General features: G+C 39.0%; 1 protein-coding gene across 25 annotated transcripts in view; it reads left to right on the top strand.

The window, feature by feature from the left end:
• LOC107308667 (pituitary adenylate cyclase-activating polypeptide type I receptor) overlaps positions 1 to 19040 on the top strand; it is a 127023-nt gene that overhangs the window by 60305 nt on the left and 47678 nt on the right. For all 25 annotated transcript variants that reach the window (XM_085539191.1, XM_015852702.3, XM_015852700.3 and 22 more), the window contains one exon: positions 10592 to 10699. In XM_085539191.1, the coding sequence (XP_085395317.1) occupies positions 10592 to 10699 (108 nt within the window). The remainder of the gene's footprint in view (positions 1 to 10591; positions 10700 to 19040) is intronic.

The following is a 19040-nucleotide window of genomic DNA, read 5'->3' as shown; positions in this document are numbered from 1 at the left end:
CTTCCTGGTGCATGGATCCTGGCTTCTTTTGGTGCTGATAAGTGTTAAGGACTCCACAAAGCTGGTGCACAGCTTTTCCACTGCTGTGTGTTTCTTTTGCCTTGTTAAAGCAGAACAGTCTTACAGCATGCCTCCCCATCTACACTGCTACATCACAGTTATCATCCACAACATCTAAAGGCTCCTATGGTGTTGTAAGCAAGCATTAATCATATTATACAACAATTCAGTAGATATACACACAAGGGTATATTATCACAATATTTTGTGTAGTTACTTCTTCAAATCAGAAGCAGAGGGAGATTCTACAGCCCTATGTCTATCTTTGATGTGTATTTTAATTAAATCTCTTAATTTGATATATTTCAGAAGTAGGATAATGGTCATTCTCTCCTACTGGTGTGTGATTTTTTTTTCCCATTTCAGATTTATGAGAATATCAAAAATTAAGGTCTGATTCAAATTACTGCTTGTTTTTCTTTAGTTTTTGAGGATATACCTTACTCTTGAAAGACAGAAGCAAAGGATTAGAGTTTATTGAAGTTAGAATCCAGACTTCACAGTGACCTTGGTTAAAATAAGTCTTCTGTTCTTCTCATCTCTGAATTTTGTTCTCAAATGTCATGATGACTTGTAGTCTTGACAACTTGATGAATACAGAGTGCCTTATACACAGATTTATAGATGAATCAAAGCAATTGCCCATCTCTTAGACCATATTGCAAATGTATTTTGGTAGGTCCTGAGGAATAGCACTTACTCTTATCCAGTTATAATTCTGCTGCTCTCAGTCTGTGACCTCATTTCCTACTGACTTTGGTAGACATTTTCAGTGTGTACTTCAGTAAAGAGAACAGTATTTGGCTCTGTATTCAGGGGAATGCAACATCCTCGGGAATTATTGGATCATTGGATGTTAGACATCTAATCTGTTAACTAAATTAACTAGCTGGTCTCCCACAACTCCTGATATAATTGATAGACAGATAGGGAGGTTTGCATGAGTTTGCATACTAAAACATCTAAATTAACGTGTTTTAATCTGTGTGCTGAGTCTCAATCAATTTGTATCCACACTTTCAAAGAGTTTAGCTTTGTATTTAACTCCAGATGTTCAATTCCCCCTGATTTGCTACTGTTACTATTCTTTTTCCTGTCTTAACTAAACAATTGAAGAGCCTACCGATCTCGTTTTGCCTGGAGAGGCAGATGACTGAAGTTAGTGCAGTCATCACACTTTAAAAGTAGATAAATCATGTGGACAGGCATCAGTAGATAAAGGAAGATCAACTGACGTCACCTACCTGGACTTGTGCACAGCATTTGGCACTGTCCCACATGACGTCCTGGTTGCCACGTTGGAGGAAAATTGATTTGATGAATGGAGCACTTCCTGGATAAGGAATTGGCTGGATGGTCACGCTCAGAGAGTTGCGGTCAGCGACACAGTGTCCAAGTGGAGAATGGTGATGATTCTATGATCCAAAGCTGTTTATCATCTACCCTTTCCCCTGTCTTTCTTATTACCCAAAGGGTGGTTTCATACTTTCTAGGTGGCATTCATAGCTTGTGCATTTGGTAACCAAGCATCACGTTTCATATTCACACAGTTGTTAGAACTGATGGATCTGCTTCCTCTATAGAACAACAAATCAAAGCTAGCCCAGTGAAACAAGGTAAGCAGAGATCATAAAAAAACAAAATATAGGGTTAGAATAATTCTTGATTTATGACTGAGGGAGGAGCTGCAGGTACCATGAGTATGTGATTAGCAGGCCAAGGGTGTGTATGTGCGTGCCAGGGAGGAAGAAAAATTACTAGAAATAGAAGGCAATTAACAGTGAAATGCTTTAGAGGAGCAAAACCATTAGTAGAGTGTGCAACAAGAGTATGCCCAAGTGATGTGACAAGAGCAAAGCCAAACTGAAATGATGACCACAAACGATTAATTAAAATGCACTGAAGGAGTGTTGCATATATTTTGAGGACATGCCTCATCTTTGTTCCCAGTACACAGTAATATTGGATCTGCTCCAGGTGTTTGGTCGTGCAGCCAAATGACGAATATGATTCTGTCCCTTTTCTGCTAACCTGCAAACTGCTTAAGACAGAACCCATTGTTGTAATTGAATAAGCCAGAATAAAATTAAATACAGTGCTGCCAGTGCGTGGAATTGATTACATAATCATCCTCATACAGGATGTACCAGAATCATTTACTTGTTTCACATTATTATTCAAGCACCAAGAACTGATAAAGAAAAGTTAAAATGGTACCATCATGATAGCAGACTGCTATAGTATCTATGAATAAGGTCTCCTGCTTGGTTTACAAAAGGGACAAATGCTTGTATGCTTTCTAATTTTTCTTTTACATGTAACGTAAACACTAAGTCTAGAACAAATGTAGCTGAGGATACTTGTAAATGCACAGTTGTACTCCAGACCTGTATCTATAAATACCTTCTACATGTTTGGATGTTGAAATGATGTGGTGGTTTCTGTGCCATAAGTGGGCAGGTAGTAATGGCAGCTTAAGCAGTCTTTAATAACTGCCTCCCATTTCTTCATCAGTCCTCCACATATTTAGACAGAGATGGATCCACAATACATGTTCACAAAGGATCTGATCCAACTCTTAACAACATCAACAAAACATCGGTTACTTATTACCAGGCTACTGGGGGAATGATGATGATATTTTTCTGTGCTTCATCAACACCTTCATTCTTCTTCATTAGGCACTCTTACCTCCATTTTCATCTACCGATACCCCTCACATTGCTTTTTTCACTGCAGATTGTAAACTGTCCAAATTAAGCCACTGTCTTTACTCACCTGAGACGGGGAGTTTTAGGTTGGATCTTAGGAGGAAGTTTTTCCCCCATAGGGCGGTGACACACTGGAACAGGTTGCTCAAGGAGGCAGTGGATGCCCCATCCCTGCAGGCATTCGAGGCCAGGCTGGATGTGGCTCTGGGCAGCCTGGGCTGCTGGTTGGTGACCCTGCACACAGCAGGGGGTTGGAGCTGGATGATCATTGTGGGCCTTTGCAACCCAGACCATTCTGTGATTCTATGGTTCTGTGATTCTGACTGTAAAACATTCTGTAACTGGTAACGTAACAGTAAATTCCTTCAGTCTCATATAGTGGCCAAAATTTCTGAGGTGCATGCCAGTCCTTACAATGCTGGATTGGATTTCTGCTTCAGTGATGTTTTCGCTGCTCTCTGAATACTCTGTGGACAGAGTCAGAGGAGTTCATCACGAAACAGGAAACACACTATGTGTTAACATGCCTCTTAACGAGCTTTTAAAAATGCATTTATTTTCTTTGTTTCCTCCAGTAGACCATCAGGTCCCACGGGCTCTAATAAGGAGTTGTTTGACTCACCACTGCCGCAATTTCCAGGAGAGATTATAGAATTAGCACACTGAAAGAAATTAAGTTATTTAATTTGATCATTTTTCATTCTCAGAAGATTTGAAGGAGTAAACAAGTAATAAATGCCTCTCGAGTGCATCCATGTTGGCGTTACTGTGGTTACATCAAAAATGAATTTGGCCCAAGATCTGTTATAATTTATCTCCTACTATAGAAATACCTTATCCTTTTGGATAACTCTATGAAGTACAGAAAAGCAAGAATAGTAGGAGGACAGTGTATAGATATATGAAGTGGCAGCTTTCTTCTGAACTCTGTTACAACTCTTGAAGGGTGTTTAGCTTCACTGTTACCATTTCTACTGTTTCTTTTGCTTTGTTTTGTTTTCCAGCTCATAAAAGAGCAGAGAATCCTCTTAGCCACAGAGCTACTGTGAGACCTAAGTAATTGCTATCTCTAAATGCCTTTGAGAGAAGCTGATATAGAAGGGAATGCAACATAAGTTCTGAAATTGCCAGTCGTTTAGCCATGGAGCTTGGTTGCTATTTTCAGTAGTTCAATGCATGTCTGTTTTGTTTGGCTTAAGTATCCTTCTAGAAATAAGTCCAAATTTTGACAAATCTAATTGATTAGAGTTGTTCACCTCAGGTTCAGACTGAGTAAGACCCATTGAAAATCTTGCTTAGCTCAGCTGGGATCTTTTAAAGTTCAAAACACAGTCCTATAATGAGAGACTGTTAGAAGGACTGTGCCCCATTTTAGTCCCAGTTCAGTTCTGTTATGAGTTATGCTAAAAATCAACAAATGAAGAAAATTTGTTTGTTCCCTCCTGCCTCCACTTGAGACACAGAAGTCCTGATGTGCTGAATTTATTTCTGGGAAGCCTTCATGCTCAAAAGACGTTACCAAATCCTCTTCTCATCTTCTTCCATACAGCCAAATCCTCTCTCTATTTACAGAGGAACACAAACTGCAAAACACCAAAAAGACATGCCGATAACATTCTTACTTTATCTGTATCCATGGCAACTAGTAAATCCCACTGATCTTTACAGATTTCTTCTTCACAGGTCCTTAAGTCTCACCAAATATAAACTATCCATGGGTGGCAGAAGCAGCAGTGGACTTTTCAACCACACACAGCTTGCAAAGATTCCTTCTTATAGTGCCGGTTGAAAGTCAGGATTCACTATAAAGCCTATGAATACTGATACAATTAGCATACGTATAAGTTTTGCATAGAAAGTTTAGAGACATGTATGTCTATCCAGTTGCTCCACTAACATGGAAAAAATATAGCCTTATTTTTTAACTGAACAAGTTCTGAAAGGTTGGACACCGCTTGTAGTGCTCCATCCTGTCCTTACTTCATTGCTATTCATAGGCAGATTGTGCATGTGAAGGGTGGGATCTGACAGGAGAAGGTAATGGTTTGTGTAAAAACACATCTTTCTGGTTCTCACTCTGGTTCAGTTGTTTTCTTCTCGGATAATTCTATAGCCAGTATTTTTCTTGCACTCTTCCCAGAAGTGACTTGATCCAAGTGACTTAAGGATGAAGATTAATAGCACTGTGATGTACGCAATGCCTTCTAGGCACTGCGGCGTAGGCTGTCTTTTCCCTTCTCTCACAGCTTAGAGAATTAATGGAAAACAGAGTTGATAAAGGCAAGTGCCTTATCTGCGCTTCTCCTAAGGAAGGAGGGAAGTGAGTCAGACATGGTGGTGGGGCAGGATGATGATAACCATCCTGGCTGCCACTAGCAATGAGAGGAATGAGGGACACCAGCTGTTCCTCCAGCAGTAACCCATGATATCCCACCTCCCATGTCCTGAGTGATGCTGGGTTATCCGCAGCTGGCAAGCTTGGCACTGGGTCAGCTTTTGGCAGCTTGGAAGAGTTGTTCTGCCCTCCAGCAGCACCAGAATAAAATCTCCCAATTTTCTGAGTAATTTCACAATGTTTTTTGGCATCCAGCGTTGCAAAATGGTGACTTTCTCACAGAAAATGACCCTTTTAAAAGAAAGTTTTCTTTAAAAAAAAATAAAAATAAAAGGAACCCTCTCGATTTCCCAGATAATTGGCTTTTTACTCTTCTGCATAATTAGATGAAGAAATGTTCCAAAGGTCTTGCCAAACGGAAGTTTCCCTTTAAAACCCTTCGAAGCTCACCAAAGGCCAATTGGTTGGCAGCACTTAAAGGATTTTGGAGATTTTCTTGGATGAGGATTTCTTGGCTGGTAACAATGCAAGAAAAGTAATAAGTGTGAGCTTAGAATAATTATTCAGTGATTGTAAAGAATTAAACAGCTTTAGGGGAAGAAAAAAACCCACAACTTTAGATATTTCTAATTATAGATAATGGCTCCTGCCATTTAGAAGCTGATCTTTTCATGTATAAAGTATTTAAGGAAAAACAACAGTAATGTGGTATTAGCCTTTCCTGCTGAGGTGTGAGATGGAGGCAAAACATGGACAAGGGCTTTCACTGTCATGAGGAGAATAGTTTTATGGTCTGAACTGGTGGACAAATGAGATCTCTGTTTTCTTTTCTCCTTTGAGGCCGGTCGTGGCCAAGCAGGGATTAGCAAATGTGTTTGTATTTATTTGTTTTACTAACTTAAACAGTAGGAATAAGAATAATGTTCTGATTGGTACTTTGTGTGGTTCCTAAGTTAGGATAACCCAAGAAGGTGTATTGAAGTTCTTGAGTGATGCAAAATATCCAAACCAGGTGAAATCCTTCCTGTTGAACTCTTAACAAAAAAGACTGGCTTCTGATTCTAAAACACATGGTTTAAGTTTGGCAAATGAATGGCATTTAATCTCCTGAGATCTAAAGCCAACTATCTCTAGCTCTTTTTTTCCACTGTTATGCTGTAAAACTCATTGTTATCATGGAGTATTCCAAGTTGGAAGGGACCCATAGGAATAATTGTTTCCTATTCCTGGCTTTACGCAGAACCACCCAAAAATCCACGCACATTGCCCAGCCTTGTTATAATCAAAATCCATTTTTTACTTTCACTTATAGTTTTTAATCCAATGTGGGATCACCTGGTAGGTGAGAAGTGAACTGTTTCAAATCATTTTATTTTTAATAGCTGTTTGAAAATAGTGCTGAATGCAGGAATTCTTGGATCTCTGAAAGTATCACCTTATAGAATGACTGGCTCGACTGATTATGCCATATTGTAGAAAATATCACCATAATTTATACAGCTATCAGCATATAAATGATAGACTTTAAATAGTCACAACTTTGTTGCATAACTTGATAACCTAACGCCAGGCCAGTAATTATCTAGGGAAAGGCAATGGAATATGTTAATGTGGGCAAACTGTTGGTAATGTTTCTCATCCTTCATATAAAGCCCTCATTGAATCACTTGAACTATACATGTGGAATTCCTATGCACTGAATCCAGCTTTTTGAAGCCTATGTTTTTTCTTGGTGCCTGTTCTAATCAGCAGCAGAAAATAAGTATTTCCAGAGGACAGGCTATCTTAGAAAGCCTCAAAGAGTGCCCTCTGGAAGTGTCTGTTTTTCTTCTTGTGATGTAAAAGAGGTGTAGAGGAGCTTAGCTCGGATTTGCATATCTTACATTTATGTTCTTGAAGGGAATGAATAGCATATTAGACAATACCAGGTGCTTTTTGATGCAGCAGTAGCAAAATGTGGATAAAGGAACAAATTACTAGTGTAATAGCTGATCTGGGTATGCTGCATCAATAGACTTTGTCCAAATAATTTTAAGAGCTAGAAGTGCCTCTCCTAGTATTTTTCACCATTTTTATAGCTTATTCTGGAAATTCCATTGAATTATCTTTTCTACTCTCCTACGTCTTAGAGGCTATTGAGTCTTGAGTTCTGATTGTGTTGCCTTTGAAAGACAGCAGAGATGCCATTGCTTCAACAGGAGCTCCTACAAGGTGTATCTGCTTTGAAACGTCAACCACTCTCAAAGATCCTGGCATCATACCCAGCTTTTGCTCAAGCTTTTATTTATTTTGTTATTTACCTGGATTTATGTAGGAACAGAAATACCTTGCCTTGTATTCTTTCTGTCTCTGAAGGGCTTTATATGTAGTATTGCCCTTTAAAAGTTATTGCACATCACATAATTCAGTTTAATATTCTGTCTTGTAGCATTGTGTTTCCTTTGATATTACTCTCCTGAAGATGATATGACCTTGAAGGTGATATTTTAAACTAATAAATGAGAAGAACTAGATTCAGGAGGCAGCTATTTAGGATCAGAATTTTTAGCCTCATTCTACTGAATGTGGTCTGTGGATAGATGGAAGTATACATACAGGGTGGTTCACCACCACTTCCCAGCTAAAATGGGATTATTCCTGATGGAAAGTCTTGCTACTGAGGGGCTACAGAGGAAACATCATTTAGCTGAGTACACTTAAATTGGGAAGTCTAAGCTCCCTGAAGATAAACTGATCCTGACTAATTCTACAGTCAACCACTTTGCATTTCCTGAGGAGCCATTGACATGTGAGGCTCCAAACGATTAGCTGTGCCATTGGGAAGAAGGTGACTAGCTGAATAACATGAAACACCCTTCTTCCTGTGCTCTGAGGAGGGTCTAAATAGCTTTCCAAGATCAGATACCAAGCTTTACATAAGTTGGTTTAGCTGACATGAATTCTACAAAGTTCAACAAGCAGATTTCCGTCTGCAGGCTGAAATACAGACCAGGGAAGGGGAAGAAGAATTTGCACACCCTTCAAGGCATCCTGTATTAAAACCATTTTCTATGTATTATGTATTATTTATATGCTTTGGTCTACATGAAAACTTATTATTTAAAACTATATGTTGGTACTATTTATTCCAAACATGAAGACCAGTCCACGTGATGCTGTGTCTTGCTTCTTGCAGTGTCTCTTTCAAAGCTATCTTGGGTATCCCTCCATCACACAGCAATGGAGACATACCATCAGAGCCAGAGGAGAACCCTGCTGTGCAGTTTCACACTCAAATCACACTGATTTCTGTGGGCAGGTTTCACTCAGCAGGAGTTCCTGGCCATGTTGTGTTTTACAAATGTAAGGGGATTGTCCATGCTGACATGTCATTTATCTGTTTATTTATTTATTTGAGTTGCTCTTCTAAATGGTTGCTTTCAAAATGGTTGCTTACCAAAAAGGATCAGGCAACTTTCTTACTGACAGTGAATTCTTTCCAATCTTTGTCACTTACTGGGCAAATGACTTGACTCCTTTTTATTCTATTTCCTTCTCTTTCACTGCCAACACATCAGTGTTTTCTAGTACAGCAAAGTTATAATGTAATTTAAAATTGGAATATTTTAGTTATGCTTGGTATTGCCACAATAGCAGACTACTGTTCAGTCTTCTATTAAATATTTATTCATTGTCTTCTCTTTCTTCTCTGCAGTGTGAGGATTTCTGCTCATTTCTCTGGATAGCTTTGCAGTTTCTATTGTTATACCAGTATTTAGAAGGCAGCTGATGTTAAAGTAGTAATAAAGAATATGAAAGCTTTCCCTAACTCTAACACAGCAGTTTAATTCAAGTGAGCAAGGCTAGCAGGTGGTTCTCAGAAGATCTCATTAGGTTCTTTGATTGTCTCTAACACCTCTTGTAAGCAAATGTCTCATTACCATGGATATTTACATATGCTTTACTTTCATACAGATTGCCATACATCAGTGAACTATAAACCTATTACCAAATGTCTTCAGATTTAAATGGTAAATGCTGTTCCTGCTGTGTGGACAAACGGTAGCTATCAAAGACAGTAAAATCGAACAGTGCTCAGTTTGATCTTGATTCCCATATTTGGTATCATTGAACTTTTCAAATTGCAAAACACGTGAAGTCTTTGAGCCTTTCAGAGATATCCAGTAGGGTCATTGCATGCATAGAATGAGATAACTCGTCTGGCAAAGGAATCAGTCTGGAATATGAGTGGAAGAAAGATGGGGAGATGAGAACTGTGTGGAACTTGCACCTTTTAACAGTTGGTAAGATTAGGTGCTCAGTCCCAACATCAAGTGCAAAGAACTGGGAGATGCTTAGAAGGGCTGGACGGTCTGAGAGGTCTTTCTTTTCCTGCTGAGGTAGAAGATGACCCCCATTTGAGATTCCTTTAATGAGATTTTTTTTAGGACATTAGTAGGAAATATGAGGGAAAATTCTGAGCTTTTCTGTACGCTAGAAAAGTTTTCTAGGTTTATGAACTAATAAGATGTTGACTTCAGCTTTACACATCTGCAGATTGGATTGTGAATAGAAAGCTCCTTCTTGAAGAGCAGTCCTAATCTGTTGTATTTCTGATGTTTAATACCCGTCTTTTTCCTGTGCCCTAAGAGAAAAGAACTCCTATCCCTAATGTTATCACTTCCTATTTCTGCATGCTTCTGATGGTAAAATTCATCCAGTTCTATATAATGAGTGAAAACTGGAAATAAGCATTTTTAGGTTTGAAATGAAAGGCATGATCCTGTAAGAAGAGGCTGGTTGTGTGTCACTCAGATTTTTAATTAAAGGCTGGTGACAGGAAGTCTAATATCTGAATGATTGTGGAGGGTCTGTGAATGCTACAGGAGTGGTTCTTTACTCGTCTGTACTGAATATTTTCCTAAAGAACTGAACAAAATGAAAGAGAAGCTTCTCTCATATTCATTCCAAACAAACCAATTCAACAGGCAGCTGTGGCATGAAGCAGAGTCTGTTCTCCAATTTCCAGTCACCTCCCTGGGCCAAACTCCAATGAATGTCAGTATCCAACCTATGACGGATATTCAAGTCTGCAGAAATTCACTGCATTGAAACTGAAGATGTCAATCAAATCCCCACAGATTTAACACACTTTTGGTAGACAGATACTGGCCGCGAATTCTACACTAAAGGGAGAATTAGTTTCTGACATGTAATGGAGTGATTTAATTGGGACTAACAGATTTCTCTTTCTGCAAGAGTGGAGTCTGACTATATGACACTGTATGTATGTTTATGCTATTCTTATCAATGCAAATTTTTTGGGGGGCCAGAGAAAGCATATTAGAAAGTGATACCATTTATTATTCTAACCAGTTGCACAATGATGGATAGAAGAAAGAACCAACCACTAAAACCATTTTGAAAAAGAAAAAAGAAAAGAAAAAAAAAAAAGAGAGAGAGAAAATTTGCACCATTAATCTATCTTTTTTTCTCTCTTCTATAGGTTGCCCAGGAATGTGGGACAATATTACATGCTGGAAACCTGCAAGTGTGGGTGAAATTGTCTTTGTCAAGTGTCCTGCGCTGTTCAGATTTATCATCTCTGAAGATGGTAAAGTCCTCTCTCCATGTTCTTTGCTTCTGCCTGGTAGAGCTGCATGGTCAGCACAGCCCGGGGTTGATTTGAACTTCTGTTCAAAAGAAAGCAGTAAAAAGCCAGGATGTCTGTGTGTAGATGTATATGCATATGTTGGGTAGATGGGGGAAGGATGTGTGGAAAAAAAAGCCTCTCTCAGCAAACATGAAATTATTGCAAAGTCTAGTAGCTAAACAGGACGTTTGGGTAGTTGGGTATCCACAGAGATCAACAAGACCTGAGGCTATGTGAAGGTGTGAGACGACTAGTCATCACAACTGGAACCTATTTCAGAACATAGCTAAAACTCAGAGCTGAGTTCTGTTCATGCCTAAGGAATAGACGTGCATGAAATGAGCAATCAGAAGAGCTGCCATTTTGGAGGCCCAGTGTAATTTAAGGGTGATCACCAGCTCACTAAACACACCCGTATGAAACTTATTGTATTATCTGTTAGTTCACTAGACTACATCTGTAGTCAAAGTGGAGAAAGAAAGATAAAGAAATCAGTGGAATGCAGTGTACCTCATTTCAAGAACATGAGATTAATTACCATGTGGAGGTAATCTCTCTTTATCCAGCAAGTAATAAGAGTTCCCTTCAACGAGGCATCTTATTTTTGAAGGGAGGAAGACAAGTCTCTTTTTAAATTATCAGTTATAAAAACGTGATAATTCCTGTAATTCTTTGTGCTTCAATTATAGTGTGTGTAATTACACATAATCTGTACTGCTGCAATATTGGTCCAGTATAAATTAAGTGAATACAATGGCACTTACTGAACCATCATATTGAACCATAATAGAAAAGACAGCATAAAGCATCTAGGAGGATTTGTGTCCAACATGGTAAAGGAAGTATTCTTCCCTCTTTCACACACACACACACACACATGCATATAAAAGTAGATATATCTATTTACATTATTCTCTGTGACTTTGTTATCTGTTTTCATTGACTGCTTGTTATTCAGCCTAATTGTCAGTCCAGTCTTGGTCATCCTTTGCACAAGAGATACACTCAACAAGAGTTTTCACAGTCCAGTTATCAGGGATGTTTGCAGCCTGCAGGCATAATGCTTTTATAGCATTTATTGTGCACCAGCAGATGGCTGATCTTCTGTTATCTTCTGATATAACTGCAGGAGACCTGCTGCTCAATGCAGTGCCTGGCCAACTTTCAATTAGGACCCCTGCCTTTTGGTGGCTTGTGATGTGCTTCCTTTAACTGCCCTCAAGATAGGCATGGTAACATAGGCAGCACTTTTCTTTCCATTTCTTTCTCTCTTTTCCTTTCTTTTTGGGGTACAACGATCAGAGATATCGCTAGTTTGATAACATGGAGACTGATGCTATCTGCATCCTACAGCACAGAAACTCTTTCTTCTCTGACAGTCTACCAACATAACTCAGCTGCAGACCTTTTAATGGCTCTCCTTATTTCAAGGGATATTTCATAGTATCATAGATTCATAGAATGCAATGGGTTGAAAAGGACCTCAAAGATCAACCAGTTCCTACCCCCTGCTGTGTGCAGGGTCGTCAACCAGCAACCTAGGCTGCCCAGAGCCACATCCAGCCTGGCCTTGAATGCCTGCAGGGATGGTGCATCCACAGCCTCTCTGGGCAGTCTGTATTTCCAATGTTCATAATTATATCTTACCCAAATATAGTACCTTCTCACTTCTATTGATGAAATTTCTGTGGTTCCATTGTTTTTGAAGTAATTAAGGTTTGGAGGGCTTCTGAAAAACCATCTAGTATATCTCCCTTCTCAAAGACAACGTCAGCTCAACATGGTGTACTCCAGCATATAACCAACATTTTAAATATAATATCGAAAGGTCTTTTCCCATATTTTTTTCATTTAAAATTTATCATTATAGAAAAATAGTAACACTGTACTTAAAAGAAGAAAACTCTGTCATAAAAATAAAAAGGGGGAGGCTCAGTGCATTGAAGGGCTGAAATAAGTTTTTTGAATGCTTTGTCCAGAATTTCCAGTCTTATTTGTAAATTGTGCTTCACATTTGGCCTCTAGGAGTGTGATAGCATGACCCTAAGGGAGGAGTAGTCAGTCCAGTGTAAATATATGTTCTTCCTTCTTTATCTCCTTGTGGGATCACTCATAAAAGTGACAGCTGTTACTGGGGATTTTTTTTTGGACATCTGTTCAGTAGGGACAAAACCAAGATTCATAATTTGTTAGATAAACAAACAAACATTTAATCTGCAGTAGCTTGAAACCTTCACAGACCCAGCTGGATTTGTTCTGCTGACCCTGAGGTGGAAATATCTACATCCATAATTACTCTTCTGGGTGAATCAGGATGAATTTTCGGTCTCATTACTGCTAATTTTAGCTAACCAAGTATATTTGCTTCAACGAGGGCTTAATGAAAAAAGTCACATATTATGAAGGTTCCTTAAATAAAGGGTTATTAGGTAATTAAAATGTTTCTAAGACATGGCTAATCACGTTTTATAGATCATTACAGTATTCTCTGGCTGCTGCTGTGTTTCTAGAATATGTAAGTAGTATAGACACTGACCACAGTACCCATTAAGTGTATGTTCATTCTTAATTCAGCAGAGTTTTCAGGTGACCAAAAATCACTTTTACAAACGGTAGCCATAATTTTGATTTATGTGTTAAAAATGTTTGTTTTATGAAGCACTGAAGCACCTGTAGGCACATCTGCTTGGATAAAACAGGGGAACCACATATGTCAGCATTAATTTTAATGAGTGGGGGGAAAGTTACCTCACTTGGCTTTGAAAATCTGAAAATTATATGTCTTAAATCTGAACTGGTCACATGGAATTCTGTTTTAGTAAGGGGAGTGTTAGAATCATAGAATATCTCAAGTTGGAAGGGATCTATAAGGAGCATTGAGTCCAGCTTCTGATAGGAAATCATAGAAGGTATTTCTTCTGACATGTGTCAAATTCATGTCTTGAGATGAGTGAAGTCACTGCAGGAGCCTCTTTGGTTGCTGAATTTCTGAAAGGAATTTGGCTGCCTGGACTTGGCTGATTTCTGCTTTCAGTAAGATGAACAAGAAAATGGACTTAAAAATAAAAACTAACTGATGAAACTCCACTCTCATCATCCTCAGAGGTGCTTTGTTGAAGAACAGTTCAGTGGATCTAGCTGAAAAGACCATCTCTTTGCTGTTGAGGGTTTGAAAGTATACTCAGCTATGACCTTCATTGCAATTGGACTGAGGACTGACTGATACAGAAAGCCTAAAGCTAAAGTCCTATGGAAAAATCCCATGATACATAAATCTCGTGACCTATCCTGGTAACATTTCATTTCAGTTCTCCTTCAAAATCATGAGAATGTTTTTATTTCCTTTCTCATTGTGAACTAAAGAATTGTTCTACAAATCTCTCCACCTGAAAAAGTCATAGCATCTCCTCAATATTTTCCAGTGTAGTAGGTTAAAGATTTACAGTGGTTTCTGTTCTGGAGGATTCCTAAATATCGGAGGGTTTTTTGTTAGTTGGTTTGTGTTTGGTTGCTTGTTTTCTTTTATGTTCTTTTTTTTCTTTTCAAAATCCATTTATTCCATCAGTTCGCAGTTTAATTTTCATTAGAAGCAATAACTTCCATCAAAAATTGTGTTTTCTTCGGCTCCTTCCAAGTGCTAATCCCAGAGAAAACCCCTCTAGCAGCAGAGGATGTTTAAAGGTATCTTTGCAATTAAAAAAGGAAAACAAATTGGGACAAGCCATGATGTGTAGTTGTCCACACTCTCAACTAGTAAATCTCGTGTTTTATTCTCTTCCTTCCTTTATTTATTTTTTCAGGCAGTGGTGATGTGTCTGTCAGGAAAACCACAGATGCCAAGGCTTTTCATTCATTGCCCTGCACAGCTGAGAAACTCTAGAGTGATAAAGCCTGTACTCTAAAGGGCCACTGAAAGAAACTCAATAGCCAGATCAAAAATGAGCATATTTTTAGGTCTCTGATTTGCAGTAGAATTTAATATGAATGGTAATAGGTAGTTTCTGAGCATTACCGTGTGCTTCACATTGAGAAGTTGCCTTCATTTCAAAATCCAAATGAGAAATATGATTAGCTCCTATAGTATCTTCCAGCTGTAGGATTAGGACTAGAGGGAATGGCTTCAAGCTGTGTCGGGGGAGCTTCAGGCTGGATATTAGGAAACACTGCTGCTCTGAAAGAGTGGTCAGGCGGTGGAATGGGCTGCCCAGGGAGGTGGTGGAGTCACCAACCCTGGAGATGTTCAAGGAATGTTTGGACATTGTGTTGAGAGACATGGATTAGTGAGAACTATTGGTGATGGGTGAATGGTTGGACTGGATGATCTTGTAGGTCTTTTCCAACCTTGGTGATTCTGTGGTTCTGTATGGGCTGTTCATCCAGTGCTCCATCTAGGACATGATATCACATCTTTATGTTTTTGAATCCAAATGTTTGCTGGGCTTCCTGCTGCTCTGCCAGTCATGATTCTTCATGGTCAGCTACCAAGCTTTATTGTCTCTGAGACAGAGCTGAAAATAGCCCATTACTGATCCCATTAAAAGCACTGAGAGCCACTCAACTGCTTCATCACTAGAACACCAACCCAGGTATATTCTGCACTAGATGTATCACATGGGATTTATGAATGCAGGGTTAATTGGATTTGGTAAGCCGTCCGTGGCTGTTTTCTCCTGCCTGAGTTTGGATGTTATCTCTAATCAAACAAAACAAGATGACAAGACAAGGGTTAATGAGAGGGGCAGCGGTACTAAATGCACAAATGTGGGAAGTGTTTCTTTGTCACTTCTGGGGAAGTCATCCTGGAGTGCTGATGACATGTGGTACATGACTCCCAAACAAGTAGAAAGTACATGAAATTTTGTTGTTCAGAATCTTTGCAAATCAGTCGCTATTAATTTGGCCTCTTTACTGGTGTATTTTTACATAAAGAAAAAGGTAATTTTTAAAAATCAGAGACCTTCTAAACAGCCAAATGTATCTGGAAAGATCCTGGGCTTATTTACTGCTGAAGGAGATGATGGAGGGTTTGTTTGATACTGGCTGAAATTAATGTTGGCATTGCAGCTGCCTGAAATTGGAAATCGTGTTTGCCTGTCAAATGGCCAAGGGAAAAGATCAATGCAAAGGTCGAGATTTTCTGTTCAAATATATCTCACCCCTGGTGGGTGTTTCAGCATCCTCCATGAAAATCAGGACAGGGAAACCACCAGCAGCAGGAAGCATTCTGTTTTACAGAGATGGGCCATCTCATAGCGTGTCCATCTTAGGAATAATAATTAAGTATGTGTTATTGTTGCTGCAAGTCCCCGATGTGGGAAAGAGTTACAGGAGACTTATCAAGTGGAGATGTTACAAACTCCCCTTCCAATCACTGAGTTAGTACTGCTTACTAGATATCAAGTTCTTTCCTGTTAATTTCTTATTCCTATTAGCTGTTGGGCTTTCCATGGGCAGTAAAGCCATGGAATGACATCAGCTTCTCCAAATTGAGGAGGCCATTCTATGATATGATGACAGCTCTACTCTAAAGGGTAACCCTTAACCATAACCCAAAATACAAACTCTTAACCCTAACCCAAACTGGTAACACTAACCCAAAATGCTAAAGCATAGCCCTTAACCCTACCTAAAAGGGTAACCCTTTATCATTAAGCATGTCTCCTCTGCCACAGAATAACAAAGTCTGTCTGCAGTGCAGGTAATACTGGCAATGCAGGTATTGCCATCAGAGAATGCTGACCGTATCTTGTGTTTTCCAGGCTTTTAGTTAATGTTTTGTGAATACTTATTTTTAACAGGGGAATTACGTTTTTGGCCTTTCCCACCAAATTGTGGGGACAGACGGTTCTGTGTCTCTGATACTCAATAAACAAATTCAATAGCAACAATTGCTCTAAATTCTTCTGATCAATTCAGCTAAATATCAAGTCCTTGGTCCGAGGCAAGACAACATCCCGTGGTTACCAGGGGAAAGCTGTAACACAATTCAAGACCGTTGCTAATGTTATCTGAGAGCTAATTGGCTCTGGAGAATTAAAAAGCGGGGCTGATCTGGAAAGTATCCAAGGATGGAACAATGTGAGAACTACTAAGCAGTTTGGAGAACACTTAGATGTGTAAAAGATAATGCACTGAATTATCACTGTTGGTGCAACATGGGCAGCTGCTTCAACCTTAACCAGTAGCCTCCACTCTTGCTGTTTCTCCTCTTGACTCTAATAATTAAGGAAGGAATTCCATTTGATTACAAGGCTTAAGGTGAGATGGGCTCACATTCACTCTTGCCTTTAAGCAAGTGCTTGAGTATGCTTTCTTCTCTGAGACTTCTCTCACAACTGATAATCTGCCTTGGACAACGTCCTCTTTTCTTTGTTTCTTGCTTGAAAAGCATCTGCTTTTCTCTGAAACATGACCCATGTCCTTCCCTGAGCTAAGAGCCTCTTTGATAGCATTTGCGTTGACCTCACACGCTGATGGATGATCCTCTGACAGCCAGCCTGGTAGGAAAGATGCACTTCATGTTTAAATGATACCTAGTAGTTGCTATGGTGACCTCAGTCCGCTGTCAGTTTTGTAGCCTTTGATAAAGAAAGGGAAGAACAAGGTCTTAATTTCCCTTACATGTTATTGGTCATATCTATGCATAAAGTCTTGCCACAGCCAGACCACTGTATGACAGCCTTTATGTTATCCATAACATTGGCCTTCTCTCATGATCTCTAGCCATAGTGCCCTGGTTATTCTCACCACCCTGCCATGAAACCACATGCCTGTATGGGGTATAGGACATGAGTGAAGACCTCTGTCTTCACTGCAGTGTTTTGCACAAGCCAACAGTGAACAAAGAGGATGCAGAAAGTTAGATCTCCTTAATTGTTCTCTTCCCCCTTGGCCATGACAAAGGCAGTATACAGTAAATATTGAGTGAACTAATGACTTAAATATGTATTTTAAAGTGTTGTCAATGGGGCATGAAGCTAGAGACAGAAATAAGGGGGTAAGTGTTTAACCTAGGGAAAAGGTATGGGATCCTCATAAGTTCTCTCACTCTGAACCTTGTCTGGCTGCCAGCTTCTGCAGATGTACAGAAAACAGGAAAAATTACATCCTTGCCTTGTTAGCTCATCATTTACAGATCTGGATATGATGATGACAAGTGATCTAGGGAAATGTTTTCCATCACCCACACCTCCAACAAATGATGCTGAGGTAAGAACAGAAATAAGGTTAAAGTGTGGGCAAGATGTTTTAGGACAGAATGGCCTTTCATTCCCCTTCTTGGGCTAATAATGGGCGAATGCTGAAACAAAAGGGTTAAATGCAAGTTGTGCTCAGATAAACAAATCTATGGGAGATAAAGCAGTTGCCATGCCAGCTGACACTGAAAGCAGCCAGCACAAAGTTGGCATGTAGGAGCTGATCTAAAAGGCTGCACAGAGCTCTGAGTCTCATCGTACGCAGCTCACTTCTTGGCTTTCACTTTGCCAGCCCTGTTCCCTTCAAAACAGAAGCAACAATTCCTTACATTACATTTCTCACCCTGACTGTAAGATAGGGAGAAGGTATCTGTTCTTTCTAAGGCTTAGAAATAGAAAACAAGGAAAAAGATATGATATATATGCAGGAAATGGGAATGAAAGTACCGGTTCTTCTTTACTATGTGCAGTTCTTGGTGAGCCCTTTGAATTCATTTTATTTTATTTTATTTTGTTTTATTTTATTTTATTTTATTTTATTTTATTTTATTTTATTTTACCTTATTTTATTTTATTTTATTTTATTTTATTTTATTTTATTTTATTTTATTCAATTTTATCTCCTCATGTAGAAAGTAGAAATCAGCAGTATTTTCTATTTGATTTCTCTGTTCGGTTTTTGGGACTGACAGTTCCTCATTCTGGTACATCTTCTTTAGTACCTCTAAATAGTACTGCAAATACTAATTAATAATGACAGCTCAAGTACTAATGGAAAATTTGCATTCTCAACGAATGAATTTCCTATTCAAGTTTGTCAAATAGTGAATAACACTATCTGTCAAGGCACTGGACAGCCATCCTTTGTCAAGAATAGCATTAGCTTCCATTGGAGTCTATTGACAAATGCAGGCAGTTATTGATTTAAAAATGGTTTTCTAAGATATTGTTTAATGGCTGCCATTGGCTCTGTCTCTCTGTAGTCTGTACTGTGCTGTTATTTAACTGTATGCAAGGAGCACTGGCCTTGAAGAAAGAAACTCATATAAGCCTGAAGTTAAAATACTGAAAAACAGGCTAATAGTCATAATGCAGCTGAAAAGGGT

This window comes from Coturnix japonica, chromosome 2, assembly GCF_054131305.1.
Source record: "Coturnix japonica strain WE chromosome 2, WE-NBRP24, whole genome shotgun sequence".
Taxonomy (NCBI): domain Eukaryota; kingdom Metazoa; phylum Chordata; class Aves; order Galliformes; family Phasianidae; genus Coturnix; species Coturnix japonica.
This window is presented reverse-complemented; position numbering and strand designations above follow the sequence as displayed.